Raw genomic sequence first — 20235 nt, 5'->3', positions numbered from 1 at the left:
CTCCACCTGGCATACCAGCCACTTGGGGCCACAGACACTTGGCATAGTTTAGATCAACCCTGAGGCTATTTCAAATTAGGTCAGGGACTGACCTGGCATAGAAACAGCCCTGGGTCTGGAAGCTGCAAATGGCTTCTTTGGGACTTCTCCTTTGACTCCCCCCACCCCCAACATATATGCAGCACAGCTGAGGATCAAGGCCCATATTCATAGATTCATAGATCTTAAGGCCAGATGATACAATTGTGATCATCTAGTCAGATCTCCTGCATAACACAAGCCATAGAACTTCCCTGAGTTAATTCCTGATTCAAACACAATAGTTGTGCTTGAACGAGAGCATATATTTTTTAAAAAAATCCAAACTTGATTTAAAAATTTCCAGCAATGGAGAATCCAGCACAACCCTTGGTAAATTGTTCCAATGGTTAATTATCCTCACTGTTTAAAAAAAAGTGCTTTATTTCTAGTCTGAATTTGTCTAATCTGTTTTTTCTAGTCTGGATAGCTTCAACTTCCAGCCATTGGATCTTTGTCTTTGTCTGCTAGATTGAAGAGCCTTTTATTATCAAATTTCTGTTCCCCAATAGGTACTTGCAGATGGTGATCAAATCACCCCTTAACCTTCTCTTTGTTAAGCTAAATAATTGAGCTCCATAATTCTCTCACTATCAGCCATGTTTTCCAATCCTTCAGTCATTCTTGTGGCTCTTCTCTGAAACCTTTCCAGTTTTTCAACATTCTTCTTGAAGTGTGGACACAAGAACTGGATGCAGCATTCCAGTAGTGGCCACACCAGTGCCAAATGCAGAGGTAATATATACCCTCATGACTCCTACTTGACATTCCTGTTTATGTGTCCAAGGATTAGCCCTTTTAGCCATGTTTCACTGGGAGCTCATGTTCAGCTGATTATTCATCACAATCTCCAAAAAATTTTCCTGTGTTCCAGGATAGAGTCCCCCATTCCGTAAGAATGGCTTACATTCCCTGTTTCTAGATGTATGACCTTACATTTCACTGTATTGAAATGCATATTGTTTGATTTAACCAGCTTACCAAGCAGTCCAGATTACTCTGTATCAGTGACTATTCCTCTTCATTATTTACCCTTCCCCAATCTTTGTGTCATCTGCAAATTTATCAGTGATGATTTTGTTTTCTTTCAGGTCATTTATTGTTTTAAACTTTGTGACACTGGCTCTTTTAAAGCAGTGTGTGTGTGTATGTGTGTGTGTATGTGATCACACAAGCGTGTGTGTAATTGGCTGGGATTTTATTCTCTTTGAACAGAAATGTAATCAAAACATGATAAATTGTATCTAAGTAACTTTTTGTTCTGTGATCAGTTCCTCTTTATATGTCAAGATGAGGTCTAATGTAGAATTCCACCATGTTGGATGCAATGCTTCTTGAGTTAAGAAATTGTCATCTATATTTTTTTCCTATTTAAGGAGCCGGTCATCCTGTTCTCCACTCTGATTTGGTGTGGGTTTTTAGCTTACACCAACTTGTATCCTATTGTGTACTTTATCTGTTAGAACATTGATCTGTAAGCGTTCAAGGTCATTTACTTCTGAGTTGTCAGTGACTCAGAAACAAGTAATGCCATTTTTGACAGTGCCACTCCCCCTCCTCCTTTGTCTACTCAAACCTTCCTAAATAGGTTATAGCCAGTGATTTTAACATTCTAATAATTCAAATTTTCCCACCAGATTTCAGCGATACTAACTAGGTTGAATGCACGCTCATAAATGTGCAATTTCAGATCCTCTTGTTTGTTACCCAGACTCCTAGCATTAGTGTATAGGCAAATAAAGAAATTCTTCTCTTCTCATCCTTTGGTGGATTTTTGTTCTTGATAGCTTCAATTTATTTCTCCTTTTCACCCTCCACTTTTGCTGTTGGTGTACGTCCTACCATCCTGTGCCTTAAATGACTGGATCCCCTTTTCTATATCTCTATAATGGGTCTAGCCAGAACTCCAGAGCACAATAGTCCTTTTTTCGGGTGTGTGTGTGTAGGGGGGGAAGAGCTGAAATCAGATGAAGCTTTTCTAAGAGGCAGGGAATTCAGCGTCAGGGAATTACAGAGAGAGACTGCAGGTGAGATCAGATCTACAGTTCTGATCTTGAATTTTGGTTTGGATCCATCTCTAGTTTGTTTGTTTTTTTAAAGAGAGACATATTTACACAAATAAAACACACACGTGCCTTACATGTGTTCTTAATGTGCCATTTATTTACATTTTACACGCACTAATTTTGAACTTGGACAAAACAGATTCATTATTAGCTTCACTTTGTTTATAGTCATTTTCACTGCCTGGTTTTCATGCTTTGGTACAGTACAGTTTCATCTGGGTTTCAAACAATGCCAAGGAATGTTGAAATAAATTTTAAACCAACTGACTATTTTCCTCCAATTTTATTAAAGAATCTACCTTTTTATGGCATAATCTTTAGGCCTAATTTGGTTGTCAGTGTCACTTTGAAATGTGTTGATAAGAATGTAGCTGCCAAATAGATTGCATAATAATAATTCAATTTCTCAGAAGAATTAAAAAAAAACAACCAACAAGTACTGCTTTCTGCCTATAGTAAGACACATTGGGTGATCTCAGTTCATCCCCTAGTAGTATTAATTAGCTAATTTACATATATAACTTAAGTTTTGAAGGGCATATTCTCTCCTTTCTATTGTTGTTGTGCAGTAGTGGTATCCTATTAATACATATGCTTTGAGAATCTATTTGAGATGCCTGGATCCCAAAATAATGCTGTATGCATGAAAGTATAGGTCAGAAGATTTTATTACAATGCATGTTGCCTTGGCTAAAAATCTCTTATTATCTGGTTTATAGTGCTGAGAGGGGGACCACTCACTGGAAGCTATAGGCTGCGCCAAATTCACTTTCATTGGGGGGCCAGCGATGACATTGGCTCTGAGCATGCAGTGGATGGAAAGAAGTATGCAGCGGAGGTAAGGCATTGTATTGAATTATATAGAGGCCATAGTCTCTCTGTAGTTAAGGTTGAACTAGTGTTCCATTATAAGACAGATTTTGCCTCCCTAACTTTTCAAAACATGAGCAATGTGCCTAAAATTTTTCGTGTGTGATCCTCTGCCAAAGGAGAATATATTTGGAGACCTTGGCAAAGGATAAGACAAGAAGTACATGAAATATTATAAGTGGAAAATTTAGAGGATTTTTATTGTTTGAGAATTGTTTTAATCTTTTTTGTTTTTAATTTTTAACTTTTCCTTTGGAATCGTTTATATCTCAAAATAAGCCTGACATAGAAACTGCAGATTTGTTTTTTTTAATCGGCCTTACTGAGGATATGTGCATTTTACTATTTGCAGAAGAGTTGGGTGGTTATTTTTGTGGTGTATGTAGCAATGTGACAGTTATGCCTTTGTTTTCTGTGTACTGCACCTTTAAATCTCTAAGGACTATGCTGCCTACAGAGACAGGCAGCCATTGTGAGTGTTCCATTTAGTGCAGAATGTCACAGAGGAGAAACGCACAGTGTGCTCTCTCATGGAGTCTTTACTTATGCTCTTTCTTGTTCCTTGCTTTTGATTATTCTACAATAAAAATAATTCAGACTGAAAGTATCTGTTTCCTCTTTGCGTATGGGAAAAATAAAACAAGTATTTTAGTGAGGAAAATGGGATCTCAAACAACAAATAGCTCAGAGAAAGTGAGAGTTTTCCTGGGTAAAAAAGGAAAATAGAAAAGGTAAAAATATTTTTTTATGGAAATATGGCAGATTTTCAATATAATGCAAAAGAGGAACAATTTGAAATATATGTACAAGTCCTGATCAGTATTTTATTGGAAATGCTATAGAAGACAGTGGTAAGAAAAAAAATCAATTTTTCTACCACTGGTGGGAAAAGTGACATTTGCAGTGTTTAAAGGCTTATGTTTTCCACAGGAACCAGGTGAGATGGAGTATAAAGAATTAATAGAGGTGCTTAAAAACATTATGTACCAAAACCAAATTTCTAGCTGAAAAAAAAAATAAGTTCCATCTCAGAAACCAAATGGAAGGAGAAAATCTCTCTGAATTTCTAGCCAGTCTAAAAAGCTTCCCACTGCTTGTCATTTTGGTAACTTTCTGCAAGAAGCACGTTAGACATCGTTTTGGTTTTGGGATAAGGAAACCAGAAGAAAGAGTGAGGCTGCTGAGCACTGGTCATGCAGAAGAAATACCCCAGGAGATGAGAATGCAGTTTCAGTGCCGAACTCCCTGAAGAAAATGCTCTAACAAATCAAGAAAGCACCTCTGCCAAATTGGCACATGCTAGAAGAAAGAGAGAGTTCACAAGCAAAGAAGACTACGTGGCTTGCCCCATGTCAGAGGACATCAGGAAACAAGAGGGCTCCCCGGTCCTGTTGAGTTGTGGCATCGCATTGGCCAGACCAAGTTCTCTTCAACAAGCTGCAGTGCAGGAGCGGTGGTAAGATGGGATACATACCTTAAAAGAGAAGTCACAAGCCATTGAGAATGGGGCTCTACCCCAAAATGTTTCACAGCTCTTGTTTGTTTTGTTGGTTTTTTTGTCTTTTTGAAAAATTACAGGGAATAGTGTGGTTTATTTAGCTATAGGGATTTTACTTTTTGTTCTTTCTTGTTTGTTGTTTTTTAATTCACAATAAAAGTCATTCCGACTGAAAGTATCTGTTTCCTGTTTGTGTATGCAAAATATAACATTTTAAAAGTTATTCAATCTAGCTTTTGTGAATCTAAAATCGTGAATGGTCCGATGGAGACATTGTAAGCTCCAGAATACTAACATGCATACATGTGCACACAGAATGGTCTATTGGACTGAGAAGTGAGGTATGAATTCCTATATTCTATTTCTGGTCTTAATAATACTACTTTGGACTTCTGTGGTAGCTTTCCTGCAAGGATAACTCAGGGCTTGTCTATGTAGGGAAGCTATTGCTAAATAAGCTAGGGTATGAATTTAAAGAGAAATAGCTATTCTGTACTAACTCCCCAACTGGACACTCTTACTCTGCACTGAAAGTACCTGGGTGCAATTTAGCTTCACTTCCAAAACATGTTAAGCTACACCACACTCAGACACCTTCATGCGAAATGAGATTGTCCACACAGGAGCTATTCTGTGATAGCTGTTCTGGGCTATTTCCCCATGTAGACAAGTCATAAGGCCACAATCCGGCGACACACTTAAGCATGTGTTTAACTGTAAGCATGAGGGTATTTCCATTGACTTAAATGGGAGTTTTCACGTGCTTAAAGGTAAACATATACTTATGTACTTTGTTGGTTTGGGCCTAAGAGCTTAACAAACATTAATTATGCCTCACAACACCAAGTATTACCCATTTTACAGGTAGGGAAACCTTAAGGCCATAGAGATTAAGCAGTTTGCCAAAGGCCAAGTCCATGTCTGAGGCAGGATCTAGAATCAAGATCTCCAAGACCCCTGTTTTATCCACAAGACCACACAGCCTCCCATGCAGTTCATTCAGGCAAGCCATTAAGACCCATGTTTTCTAAGGAAGCCTTTACTTTTGGGGTCCCCAGTTTTTGTGTGTCCGTCTGGAGCTCAACAAGCATGTGAAGTCTTCCAAGTGAAGTAACTGGGAGCAACAGATTCTCAGCACCTCTGAAAATCAGGTTCTGAAAATCTGAAAATGGACCCAAAATTAAAAGCCTCTTTTGAAAAATGTGATCTTCAACTACTCTGAGTTTCCGTCTCTGAAGAATAGGGAAGATAGACTCTGGGTGAGTTAGTAAGTCTTATAAGATTTATTAGATAATGTTTGTACAGTACTTTGAAAATAATAAATTAATTTTTATATAGCACTTACGTACACTCAACAGCATGGCAGTGCAGAGAACAGCAGTACTCTGCACAAGCTAGGAGAGACATCTGACTCTGACTTAGCACCTTCCATAGAGACTTGAAGGCTCCTGACAGGGGAGTACGAACATGACTTTAGGGAGCATGGCTTGGTGGGAGGGGTTGGAGGACACTGGGGCAAAGATCACTTTGCTTTTTACCTCGCCAAATCGTGGCAATCCTAGGACTAGCCAGAGTGGATCTTCTGAATTTGGACCAGTCTGCGTGAAGCTTCCAAGCAATTACACATCAAACAAGCGAGGTTGCTCATTACAAATCTACCACAAAACATTCCCAGTCAGAAATCAGTTGGAAATGCAGGTGCTCAGCACCTCTGAAGATCAGGCCACTTTTATTTAGATGCCTAAATACAAAAGCTGGTAATTTTTTTTCCAAACTTCAAGTTTTCTTTGAAAATTTTTCATGCAAAATTTAAATTTGAGAAAAAAGAGGGGGGAGGGAGATTTTTTTGTGAAAATTTCATTTTTCCATCCCCTCCTCATTTCATGACCAGCTGTAAGGCAAATCAATGTTTTGCTGAAATTTTGACTGAGGAAATGGGAGCTGAGGAAAAGGACTGAGGGAGGGGAAAATGCTGATGAAATTTGCATGATTTTATTCTACCACTTATTTTTACCAGCTCTACTAAATGTGGATTTAAGAGCCTAACTTTAGCCTTCAGTGTTTGAAAATTTTGGCCTAAGAAATTGCAGTTTTTCCCCATATTTAGAACAGTGAGTATCCATAGATACTGTGGTGGTGGTAACTTGCTAAATTTTGACTTTTAATAGTAACTGCTGTACCTGAAATGTAAAAATACTGTTAATTGTGCCATTCTCATATCTATCCAGCCACATCAGTGCTTGTTGTTGCCCTTTGTATGATTATATATTTCCAGATTTCAATAAACATAAATATTTGCAGCTGGAAAATTGAATGCGTCTGAATATAAACAGGTGAAGTAGAAACCTCAACACTAGTACAATTGCATGTTAATTGTAATTGCACCAGTTCAGTGGGAATTGACAGTATTTGTGCTTTTGCCTTTCAGCTTCATGTGGTTCACTGGAACTCGGACAAATATTCCACTTTTGTTGAGGCTGCTCGGCAGCGGGATGGATTAGCTGTCATGGCAGTATTTCTAAAGGTAAGCAACGATTGCTTTATCCCTTTTAATAAATCTGTGTTATAAGCTTAGACAACAAAACTGTTATTCTGTAGCAAATATCTCTTTACCCATAATTCTGCAGCAGCAAAAATATGAAGGCAGAAAACACATGCCTAATTTTTAATGTCTTTGTAATAGTAGATTGCTGCATCACCTGTAAGACACCATAATTCATAGAGTTTAAGACCAGAAGGGACCATTAGATCCTCTAGTCTGACCTTCTGTATATTGCAGGCCATTTAAATTCACCCAGGCACTTCTGTATGACCCAATAACTTGTGTTTTTCTAAAGCATATCTTCCAGAAAGCACTAGTCTTGATTTGAAGATGTCAAGAGATGGAGAATTCACCACTTCGCTTAGCCGTTTGTTCCAATGGTGAATTGCTTCTTTTCTGTCTCAAGAGGAAAACAAACATTAGAGGGTTTCCTTAAAATCTCTGAACAAAATCGTACCTCATACACTTGATAACCTGCTCATTCTAGGATAAAAAAATCACCCCATCCCACAGCCTCACTGACTTTGTGCAAGGAACCCCAGAAAGGACACAAAAAACTTAACCTGTGATTAGAGGACAGGGTGCCGAGCAGCTCTGTAGCCCCTACTTCAGTGTCACGTTAATACGGTGATGGCCACTGCCACTTTGGAAATGCCAATGCCCTGGGTTGGAGCAGTGCTTAAGACCCTTGCTGTCAACAGGATTTTGTGGCCTTTGCATCCACAAAATTGCAGGACTCCTGGCTACACAACAGGCACACACCCTGTCTTTGCAAAGCAAATGCAAACCAAGCTTTGCTTGATATCAGTGATATGGAGGGCTGCTACAAAGCTACCTTCTCCCCACTTTCCTCCCATACTGTGTAACTGCAATGGTTCTGCTTCATCTGGAGCCTTCTGTCCCTGTGCTGACTGGTAAATTTCACCTCTGTGACTATATTACAGCTGTCATGCTGCAGAGATCAGTGTCATCAGGGATTCTTGACATGTTTTGTGCTGCTTGTTCATGTTGAACCTATCCCATTCTTGCCAACTAATTACAAAGTACTCTTTTCATGAGCCACTCCTTTATACGTGTTGTCACCTTCCCAGTGTACACCCTCCTGACCCAATGAACATTGCTGAGAAACCTGATTTTGCATGAGTCACACAGAAGAGTCATGTTCATGAATTTTCCAGTGTGCTTTAAAAAACTTAAGCTTAAAAAGGGTGTAGACTAATTTATTCACATCATGTATACAGCCTGAGGTTCTTACAGTTCCTCTGTAAAACACTGTTAAGAAAAATAGCTTTTATTCTACTGCCACAAAAAGTGAACTAAAAATAAAATCAACTCCCCAGACTGATACAGCTAATGAAAAAATAGCCTCAGCAAAGTGAATGACATCCCTCTTTCTGAATAATCAGCATTTGTTCCAGGTTGTTTTAATTAATAATGGCCTGATACTGCATCCATTGATGTTTATCAGTTTTACCATTAACTTCACTGGGTGAAGGATCAGGCCCTGTGTGAAAAACTTTAAAATTAAACATTAATAAGTGGAAAGTGAATGCATATTCTTCCCTCGAGAGTTTGATCTTTGACTATTTGCCTTTATAGATTGGTGAATGTAATTCTCAGCTGAAGAAAATTACTGACCGTTTGGATACCATTAGAGCCAAGGTAAAGTAATTCTCCTAAAATTCTCCAGTACTTCTTGCTGCTGTTCTTTTTCTTCCATGCTTCACATTCACATTCCTTAGGTATTTACAGCCGGTAAACAAGGATTAGCTCTGATTTGGGGCAGTTTAGGGGCACTTTTGCTGGATAAAGTCAGACGCAAACCAGCACATTGTAATTATTTTGTTGTACAATGCGGGGGGAGGGGAGAAGATCATTAATTAGCTGTAACAATTTAATCCCTGACAAATAACATTATCATCAAGATCACTGATGGAGGATAATTGCACATTTTATTTTTGTGGGATTTTTTTTTAAGAATATGGAGAGTCGAGACATATTTCCTCCCTTGTTTTATGGGGGGAGAAGAGAATCGTGTCCCCTTTGATCAGCACATGGAGTGGCCTTGCATGCATTAATTGGCCCTTCATTTGTGACCGGGAGGGGGGCAGTTATCTCTGTGACATCAAACCCTGCAGAAGCCTCTCTCTTAATCCAAAAATCCACATGAGGAGGGAGGGCATGGATGGGTGGACCAGAGAGGCATGAATGGGCTAGTGTCAGACTGCAGAAGACACAGATTGCCATCCCATCAGCTCTACAGACATTCCAAGCAAAGGATAATATATCCCGATGTTGTATTACTTTTGCATCAGACCCCCATCACTAGGCTATTCATAGTTAACAGGGGTGCCTGGTAGCATGGCTTCAGTGGAACCCTGCTGTCACCAGAAGGAACACTAGGGGCAGATCTGCTGTAGAGGCACAGGACCTCCACATGGGTAGCTCTGGCCCACTCCCCTCCCTAGGTTTCAGAGCCTAAGATGCAACATCTACAGAGCTATTTTTAGCACAGTAGCGCAAGCCCAAGTCTGTGGAGCTCGGTTGGGAGGCTCATTGCCATGAGCTGTGTAGATGTACCTCTGTGATCCTCCAGAGCCATGCAAACCTGGCCCCCACCAATGGAACAATCTCTTACAGTTTTTCTCTCCATAATTCTCCTTTGGCATGACTAGTGGGGGAGATCCTGCTTGTCACTTTTAAATAAACAAAATGTTATGACACCATAAAGAAATTAACTAGACTGCATAATAAGTGGTTGCTAAATGTGGTGGTTCTGGGTTAGAATGTGCATGCTTCTTTTTCCAGGGTAAACAAGCACTGTTCACAAACTTTGACCCTTCCTGTTTGCTTCCTCACTCTCTGGACTACTGGACTTATCTTGGCTCTCTTACTGTTCCACCTCTTCTTGAAAGTGTCATCTGGATAATTCTCAGAGAGCCTATAAGTGTTTCCTCTGAGCAGGTACACTTTGATCCCCCCAACCCTTCAAATATAATGTTTTTTAAACTGAATTATGGTTTAAAGTGATACTCACAAGACTATTTTATTTATAGCTTTAGATATTTAATTATGACATTTCTTACCCTACCAAATTTTGTGCTTTACATTTTTGTCTTGAGTTTCTAGATAAATTTGAAATTAACATGAATTTTTGTTGATGTCCTTTAGGCATCAGAATGATCAAGTATTATTATTAAAATGTTTTGAAATTTAAAAAAATTGTTTGGGAGCTACAAATTGGGAAAAATGCAAGAAAGAAACTGATAGTTAATTTCATTTGAGGGTTCTGGTGATGATAAGAACCACTTGAGTTTAATTTTGTATACTTTACTGTCTCCAAAACGCCACTATCCATTTATTTATTTGTATTTAACTCATTCATTATAGAATTCCAGTTTAGCAAATGGCCAAATAAATACAGAGCCTTTCCTAGATACCAAGGGTATGAAATTTGGTTGATCTGAGTACTGTGGTTACTACTAATAACTAGTTCCTAACAGTCAGGCTAAATGAATGTAGGAGAGGGATGAGCACACCACTTGGAACTGCCCTTTATATTTCTCAGGTTACTTGCAGCTGTAAAATTGACCTTCCAGCTGTATATTTGTAGACCAACAGTGACATCCAGTGGTTACTGAGGTTAATATTCTTATGCAATGAAGATGCTAAAGGGAATATGGGTTTCTACTATTAGGAATTGGTAACCAGTGCTGCTGTTGGTGGGCATCATTACTCCAGTTGGCACATTACAAACTTGTGGCTTATCACACCTCAGTATTTACCTGTTCTGTGTTATAGATAACTCACTCAGTAACATTAATTGTTCTTTGCCAGATAATGCCACTTCCAACTTTGCCAATGAACAGCTTTGCTGAGCCATCCTGTAGCTCAGACTAATCCCCTAGCAGGACTATAATTAAGAGGAATAAGATTGTCCCACTGAGTGATGCTACTCAGTGTGATTAAGATTGGTAGAATGTGGCATGGCCCAGTAGCTGCTAAGTTTTAAATGGTGTGGTTTGACTGGTATCTCTTTGCTGGCGGATTCTAGAGGTGAAATCATGGCCCCGCTGAAATCAGAAAGAAAACTCCCATTGACTTCAGTGGGCCAGGATCTCAACCTAGAAGCATTATCTCTCAAGAAAGTTCAAATACTCAAAAGAAGAGCTAGGAAGTTTAAAGGTCACATGAAGAGTAGCCTTCTTTTTATGTGTAGCATTTTCTTTGAGTAGCATTTTACTAAGAATGAAAGAACCAGTTCAGAAGAAATAAGAACTGGCCTGAATCTTTGATCAAAATGCAAACCAGGTGTTTCAGTGGATAGGACACCAGTGAGGGAATCAAGAGACGTTGAGCTCTGGGAGCAGCTGGCCTTGAACAAGTCACTTACCCACTCAGTGTTTCACCTTCCCCATCTGTAAAATAGGTATAATGCTTACTGGGCTTGGTAAAGCTCTTTAAGATGAAAAGGTGCTATATGATGATTATTACTGCTGTCCAAAGTTTACATCCAGCCCTGAACTTCCCAAATCCAAATTTGATTGGGCATAGTCTCTAGTTAAGATACTTTAAAAGTGCAATGTTGCATGGAACAGGGAACGTGTATACCATTTTTAGGGAATGAAGTATCAGTATCTGATGCAACACATTACTTCATTTCTTACTATGTATTATTTCAAATTCGATCTATCCTGTTCAGTGTGTGATATTTTATATGCTCTATAATTAAATACAAAAAATGGTTTGTTATTACATATTATTTGTTTCCAGTTGCGCCCACCGTGCCATGTGCTGTACAAACATAAAGGAAATCATAGTTCATGCCTTGACTGGTACTACTTTGCAATTTGCTTGTTAACTCTTCATTTTTATATTTTTTTCTTAGAAGCTTAAAATACAATTTCTTCCTCTATTGATTTTATTCTTTTCCACTTGGGAAATATTTTAAAAATAAAGAAACAAATGTCAGTTTCAAGCTTCCAGTGATTTACCAGAAACATCATTATGGAAAAAATGCCTTAATTTTTTGAATAGTAACTTCAAAGGGAGAGTTGTTTTATTTTTTACTTTTTGTTAATTAATTGCTTAATGAAAATTAATTTATTCTCAAATACATTTTCTTAATTGAGCGTGCCATGTTATTAGTTACTTAAATACTTTAATTTACATAGTGGTGCATGTTCTTAATTTTGGGTTTTGAGGTGTCCTGCCAATGAAACTGTGATTAAAGAAGTATGAGTCAGTAGTTTCTGTTTTTATTCTGTCGACTGAGACACTGACATACATCATAAGGCTGAGTTTGGAAATCTGGATGTATTATGCAAATTTTACTGATTTGCATAAGTAATACATAAGTATCACCACCCCATTTACATACTTTTCCCTCCCTTGCCATCCATCATTTCCATCTACTTCAGTTCAAGTTTTCCCTAGCTTTCCATCCCCACCTCCACCTCCTGGGCTAGCTTCCCTCTTGAATTCCTCCACTTCTCTTCCTTTCCCCTCCCAAGATCACCTTCTGCCCCTAACCCCACTTTGAGTTTCCCTGATGTAACCCCCTTTGATTCTCCCCTGTATCTGGAGCTTCCCCCACCCCCCAGAGTATGGTCTGTGCCCAGTCTGTGCCTAAAGCTGTGGGTAGAGTGACCCTTACTCTATATATCCCCTCCCAGTGCTGCTGTTCTAGCCATATTTCTAGGCTCACAGACAGGCAGCCTGATTCTAGGGAGCTCTGTGGTAAGGGTGCACCTGCAGCTGGATCTCTATGCTTAGAATCCAGACTGTAACTATGGAGAAGCAGCCTAGCATGCCTCTCTCTCTTTCCTACTTGGGAGCGTGGAGCTCAGGACCCTAAGAGGGGACAATAAGGCCTGGTCCACACTAAAATGTTAGATGGACATAGCTATGGCAGTCATGGGTATGGAAATAAAACCTTAGCTATGCCCTCCTACCCCACAGTGTAGACATATCTGTGTTGACAGAAGAATATTTCAGTCAACCTTGCTCCCATCATTTGAGGAGGTGGGGTTCCTATAGCAATGGAAAAATCTCTTCGTTTTGTGTAGGCTGTGTCTACGCTAAGAGATTATGCCAACATAGCTTTGAAAACATGGCTTTGCTGGTATAGTCTCTGAAGTGTAGAAATACCCTAAGAATGGGACTCTCCTGGCCAGTCCTAAAGCCTTCTGGGCTCTGACTGTGGGCTTGATTCTCTACTCTCTTAGGGCTAAACTGTACTTCTGTGGCACAGCCCAAAGCAAAAGACAGTGACCTACTGAAATCAATGGGAGTACCTGAGGAGTAAGGTTCTACTCAGTGTGAGGAAGTGAGAGAATCTGGTCATCAGCTATTTTCTACCCTCTGCTGCCTCTCCCAGATAACTATCTTAATAACCACTTTATTTTTGATGCTTGTTTTCTGAAGGAAGTTTGTTTCCCCCCTCCCCCCGGACAGTGACCCTGCCATAACGTACAATATATCCACTATCAGAATCATGACTTTTGTGCTGCCCTACTAATGTTAACTAAATAAAGGAAATCAGTCTGAAGCAAGCTAGTGTATAAAACTAATAACTTTTCACAATAGGTCAGATTAGCAAGGTTCAGATCTGGAATCAAATCCAGATCTAAATGCCCTCACAGTTCATAATTATTTGTGCTGGGCATTCCAGTTTGCCTTATTGTTGAGATAAATCCAAATTGTGAAGTTTGGATAAAGATTTAAACATTTCCTAATTGTCAGTGTGTGTGAGAGAGAAAGTTTGGATCAGATATTTCAGTTTGGGCTCATCTCTAGTAATTATTATTTGCTTTGTATTGTGTGCCAGGTAGATGATGTAAAAATGGTAAGTAGAGAAGTGTTTTGTAGCACAGCATCCATCACTCTTCACTGATGGTGATATTTCTGCACCATGACGGCATACAATCAGATTTTGTTTGCTTGCTCATGTTGGCTCCCAGGCAATCCGTATGGGACGAAAAAATTAGTCGGAATTATGCTGGCCTTTGGACTGCAAAATAGAGTGCAGAAATCTTAAAAGAGAATTCTTTTGAGGCTTCAGGTTAGGAAAGATCAAGTGTGAATACCGTGCTATACCCAGACAATGTCTGAAACATCACTCACAAAATGTAAATGAAAAATAAAAGCTAACAGGAATAAGGGCTGAAATGGCCAATTGGCCATTCCAGGTGTGCTGTAGAAAATACGATCCCCATACTTCTTGGTGAAATAAAGGTGACAAGTATGTTCATGTTTATTACTTAGAATTCTTCATTTAGCCTTAGCATGACAATTCTCTGCTGAACTCTATATACCTCTTTTCATCTGCAGCTAGCCAAATTCCGCAGCCTTCTGTGTACTGCTGAGGGAGAGGCAGCCTGCTGCATGCTGAGAAACTACCGGCCACCACAGCCTTTAAAGGGACGGGAAGTCAGAAGGAATTAAGGAGTAAAGCAAGAATCAGCCACTGCTGAGACCACTTAGGCTGAATTAGTTTTTTAATAATAATATGCTTTGTGCCTAACGAATAGGTATTATTTTATTATTCAGTTTCAATGCAGTCATTTCAGCAAGACAAAGATGTCCTGACTTGTAGCACTTGGGCTGATTTTAACTGGTTTGAATGGGTTTTGCCCCAACTGGTGCGTGTGCATTGTGGTGTTAGTGTTTGCAGCAGAGCTTTCTGAACAACTTCGTTTCAGTCTGTGTATGTGAATACAATCATTTATATTGAGTCTGATCCTGCAAAGCGCTGAGCAACTCCTGCAAGGTACTGGACACCCGCAACTCCCTTTCATGTCAGTTGCAGTTGAGGATACATAGCCCCCTAAAGGGCTAAGCCTATTTTTTTAACACCATAAATCTTTCTTTAGGGACTAGACTGGCTTCTTCCTTTAATTTTCAAGGAGAACTTAGTATTTTAAAGCTGGTAGGATTCCATTACTGATCATAAGCAAAGGGATCCTGTTTAAGTTGGGACGCCATGATAGATTTACCAAAAAACATAGTATCCACTAATGACATTTAACCCATAAAGTATACAAATGTATTCACAGGCGTCGACTTCCTGCGGGGCCCAGGGGTGCTCAAGCCCCCTCTCTGCCCCAGACCCTGCTCCTGCCCCACCCACACCTCACCCCTTCCCCCAAGCCCTGTCCTGCCTCTTCCCGCCCCCGCTCCACCTCTTCCCACTCAGTTCCACCCCTCCATTGACTGTGCCCCATCCCCGCTCTTCCCCGCTCCTCCAGCACCTCCTGCATGCTGTGGAAGAGCTGACTGCGGCAGGCGGGAGGCACTGGGAGGAAGGGTGAGGAGTTGATCAGTGGAACACCAGCAGATGGGAGGCACTGCGGGGAAGGGAGGGAGCTGGCTGCTGGTGGGTGCAGTGCATCCACTAATTATTTTCCATGGGTGTTGTGGCCCTGGAGCACTCATGGAGTTGGCCAATTTTCTTCTTTTGCTTTTAATGAACTAGCTGTAGCCCTTAAAATATGAAAATTATGACCCAAACTTTCCCTTCTGCTTCTGCAAGCAAAGGGAACTGAAATCTCAGTAGCTCTTTCGTCTCAATCTTTTTCCTTCAGCATTTCTCCACTGGTCTTCTGCGGAGCTGGTGCCATGCCTTGTTTTGAGAACAGAGCTGGATGTTGATGGGAGTGGAGCAAAGGACCAGCCACTCTCTACAGCAACTTCCCTGTTGAGCCTGTGGATTTCTGCTCAAAAATCCAATCAGGATTTAATGCCACATGAAGTGGTAGTAACTCCCCCTGACTCTCTCCGGGGCTGTAACCGTGAAGCCAAGGGAGAATCAGCCAGTGGCCACACAACTCGTGCAGGAGTGGGAGGAAGTATGAGAGCAGCCACATGGAGGGAAAGCCACCTTTCCATGCAACTGAGTATTTCTTTCTCCAGGATGCCTAGGACTGTAGGTTTTGTAGGCTGCACCTCTTGCCTTCTCCATTGGTACGGTGACCCATCCTCCAGGAGGGAAAAATTGAGGGGATACCATACGAGCAAGGCCAACCTTGCAGAGATTCCCGAGTCCCTCACATTCCTCTATAAGTAAATAGATTGTTTAGTTTGGTTTAGATGATAGATAGATAGATAAAGTAAGTCTTATTGTCCTCTCCTCCACTCCAGTAGAGTGCTTCTTCTCAGGGGGAGCTTAAGTTGCTTCTGTTACTGCAGATCCTCTCATTGCAATACAGTATTTTGAGCAGTGAGAAAAAGAAAACTGTCCATGGGAGAAGCAATAGAGGCAATGCAGCAACAGGAGCTGTGGACAAGAATGGCCAAATGTAAAACCTGCAGGCACTTTTTTTTCAGTCCCCGCTAACCAGGATAGGCAGGAGGACCCAGGTAGATATAAAAAAAGTGAGTGTGGTCTTGTTCAAATGACAAGTATGTGTGTAGAGTATAATTGCTGGCACGTGTGTTTTTTCCCTTTCTTTTTTGACCTGATGTTGCATCTGGTCTGTTTCCCTGTCGTGTGAGTAGCTGCAGGATGTCATGAATGAAATTTACACATTGTGTAAAGGGTGCTAAAGAACTGATTTGCCTGAGGACAGGAATAATGAGGCTACTGCTGTGTGTATTCATATTAGAAATATAAAAAGTTTTAGCTGTTTTTCCTGCATTGAAAATAAATAGTGGAGTCGATACAGTGGTTTGATATTTGTAAGGATTTTATCAAATAAAAACAGATGTTGTCAATGTGTCTTGTACTTTCCACTGAATAGACTGGAGTTTGCCGACAGCCTACAGATTTGCCTAGATGCCCACAGCCAAGCTTGTGGTTCAGTTGCAGCATTTGCTTTTCAGCTCTAGTTTTGTGATGGATCGGAAGACAAAGTAGTTGAAACGAAGTCTGGAGTAGATATTGTTAACAGGATCTAAGTGAAATGTCTTGGGCAATCTTAGGTCATCCAATGTCTTAGGCACTTTTTATTTTAGTACAATGCATCTAAACTATTGTGGTGCCCTATTAGTTGCTGAGACATACTGCAACTGAGCAGGCAGTGCTAAAACATAGACCTCCTCTGCCTCTTAGCAGTGGCTTTGTTCGATATATTGATTGTGTTGGCCTCCTTCTGTGTTTGGGACTTGATACCGAGAAGTATGAAATGTGCAGTCAGCCAAAAGATGAAGGGCATTTGCTGAGAACTGGAGCTGTCAGGAATGACACGTAGCTGGATGGCTGGTTGTCACAAGACTTTTATTTTCAGAATTAAACAGACCCTTGGCTCCAGGACCTGAGTGAGGCTGTGGAGCTTTATGATTCTCAGGGCAGTTCCGACGCCAGCACAATTTAGAGCAGCCTCAAGACTGTTGTTACTTGTGCCTGGCTGCCCCAACCTCCAAGGAGTTGTTCCAACAGCTGGAGATACTGGATCAAGAATGCAGTCCAGCCACCTTCCTTTTCCACCAGTCCTTCCCCTAACGTGCCTCCATGTTGGTGCCTGTGAGAGTGTTGATGTGGAGTTAGCTGGGCCAAAACTTCAGCAGTTACACTGAGGGAATCCCCAGAAGCTGATTAAACTGGCTTGAAAGCCCCTTTAACCTCTCTTTACCACACTGGTGGTGCATGGTGGGGGCCAGAATCTAGCCCACAGTTTTTATTTAACAGAATGGTAAAATAGCACTTGGAGCTCAACTGTGCCACGACTGCACCCTTTTGTGGGTTGCGTCCTATTACCCATCTTGCAGCCAGTCAGCTCTGCTGCCTGCTGATGTGGGGGCAGGGGAACTCCACTGCCTCCCAGCCCCTTTGGGGCACTGTGCTCCTGCAGGGAAGGTAGGTGGGGGAGCAGTTCCTGGGCTCTGGGGAGCATAGGGTCTGCAGTTTGGCTTGGTACCTGTGCGGGCTGCACAAAGTGGTGAAGACCCCTAGCACTTTCCCTTCCTCTGGCTCTGCAGCTGCAACAGTGCCAGGCAGAATCTGGCCTTTACATCTCATGTTTTTGTAGGGCTCTTGCTTTTCTGTAATGTGCAGAGGGCAGGGAGAGGGTCAAGTCACAATGTCTCTCTCTCCTTTTGTATGGACCGTGCAGAATTCAAGTCCCTGAGCTCATGGGAATACAGGTTCTGCTTCCTTTTATTCTCTTGCGTGCACGGTGCCCCACTGAGGGTGGGAGGGAGGCATGGCCACAGCTCCATGCACAATGCACCAGCCAGTAGAGCTGCCCAGCTGTGTAGGAACATATGGGAAAGTAAGCTGTAGCCTATTAGATGGCATGCTTCTTTCAGGAGCATGCCCACTCCAGTAGAATGCTTCTCAGTACTCCTCCAGGGGCAATGCATCTTCCCAAAGCCCTTTAAGAGGCTCTACCTAAACGGCCCAATCAAGCAGATCACTTTCTCTGGGTCAGATCCTGCAGCCTTTACCCACAGAGAAAGCAGGCACTAACCAATGGGATAATGTATGAAGGGCATGGTGGATTCTCCATCATTGACAAGTTTTAAATCAAGAGTAGCTGTCTTTCTAATAGATCTGCTCTAGGAATTATTTTGGAGAAGTTCCGTGGCCTGTGCTGTAGAGAAGGACAGGCTAGATGATCAAAATGGTCCCTTCTGGCCTTGGAATCTGTGAATCTACAAAAAGTGCAGGATGAAGTTCTAAAATAGAACCATAGTTTGGGAAAGGGGCAGAGAGATGAGCAGAGGCTGCTCTAGCTAAAGGCAGACTAGGCAGTTGCCCAGGGTGGCAGTGGCGGTGGCAAGGGATGATGCTGGTGGAACTGCCTGGAGGAGAGGGCAGCTACCAGCCAGGGCTCCAAGGAGCAGGAATCAGCCCCCACCTGGGGTGCTAGGGAAGCGCTCCTACTCCCCACCCCCATCACAGGTAAGTTCACTGCCATGGCCATGACTCAGCAACTCAGAGCTACTCCTAGTGGCACTGTGAGTGCTGCAGGGGCTTTGGCCACAAGTGCAGCAACCCACCCAGCTCCACGTCAGCCCTGGCTGCCACTTCAACTATGTCCAGGCTTTGAAGGTGCTACCACTGCGAATACTGCAAGTCTGATAGTGAAGAGTGCATTCAGAAAGGTGCAGGGGTTACAGAGGGTGCCAGGTGGGGGGTGCAGGCTGGAGGTGTGGAATGTGGGGGTGTGGGCTGGGCTGTGGGTGAGGGGTGCACACTGAGGGAGCAGAGTGTGTGTGTGTGGACTAGTGGGAGGATACAGGGGAGCTGGGGGTGTGGAGTGCGGGTGGCTGGGCGAGTGGTACAGGCTGGGAGGGATTGGGGATGTGGAATACAGGAAGCGAGGCTGAGGACTGGCAGTGGTGGTGGTGGTGGGGAGGCGCGGCAAGGTGTGAGGCAGGGCCAGGCTGGAGTTTTAGGGGCCAAGGTGAGGAAACTCTGATTCTGTTCAGTGAAAAGGAACCCACTGCCCCCTGTGTGAGGGGGATCAGCAGTCCCAGCCCAGGTGGCTTCATGCGTGGCAGGGGTTCTGTGCTTTCCATTAACTGGGGCCCCACAGGCTGGGAGCTGCCTCCTGCCAGTGCCTAGGTGTTGGACTGTTCTATACCATGGGGTCTGTCACCAGGGCCCAGCAATCTCTGCAGCCCAGTCCATCCCCTGACCTCCTCCACATCTCCTTTCTCTATCACTGTAAACAACACCACCATCTTGCCTGTAAATCAGGCCCATATCCTGAGCATCATCTTCAACTTGGACATCTCTCTGGATCCTCACCTCCAGGCTAGGTCTAAATCTTGTTGATTCTTTCTGCATAACACCTCTAAGATATAGCCTTCCTTATCCATCCACTCAGCTAAAACACTCATCCAAGCTCTGATCATCTTGAGTCTCTAGTGTGGTAAAATCCTTCTCTTTGGCCTTGACAAATGCAGTTGTGCCCCATTCATGTCCATTCACAATGCCGCTACAAAGATCATGTTCTTAGCCATCACTTTGCCCTGCCTTGTATGCTTCCATTGTCTTCCCCTTCTCCAGCTCATCAAACATAAGCTGCCCTTTCATGGCTTATCCCCACTCTGCCTATCATCTCTCATTTGCTCCAATTGGCTCAATACCAGCCTCTGTTGTCTACTTGTTAATTTTCAAACAAGAACCTTTGTGCTTTCTCCCATGCTGCGCGCATGTGTGGGAGGAGCTCGCCATAAATATCCATGAAACTAACTCATTATCCCCCTTCAAAATGTTGCTCAAAACTCACCTT

At 42.0% G+C, this 20235-nt stretch overlaps 1 protein-coding gene across 1 annotated transcript in view; it reads left to right on the top strand.

Moving 5' to 3' along the window:
* The window catches only part of LOC140906549 (carbonic anhydrase 13-like), a 41046-nt gene extending 24278 nt beyond the window's left edge, over positions 1-16768 (top strand). The window contains 5 exon segments of the mRNA XM_073330660.2: positions 2864-2982; positions 6941-7036; positions 8654-8716; positions 9863-10018; positions 14387-16768. Of these exon segments, the coding sequence (XP_073186761.1) occupies positions 2864-2982; positions 6941-7036; positions 8654-8716; positions 9863-10018; positions 14387-14500 (548 nt within the window). The 3' untranslated portion in view covers positions 14501-16768.
* The last annotated feature ends 3467 nt before the right edge of the window (positions 16769-20235 follow it).

This window comes from Lepidochelys kempii, chromosome 2 (genome assembly GCF_965140285.1).
Source record: "Lepidochelys kempii isolate rLepKem1 chromosome 2, rLepKem1.hap1, whole genome shotgun sequence".
Lineage (NCBI taxonomy): Eukaryota > Metazoa > Chordata > Testudines > Cheloniidae > Lepidochelys > Lepidochelys kempii.
This window is presented reverse-complemented; position numbering and strand designations above follow the sequence as displayed.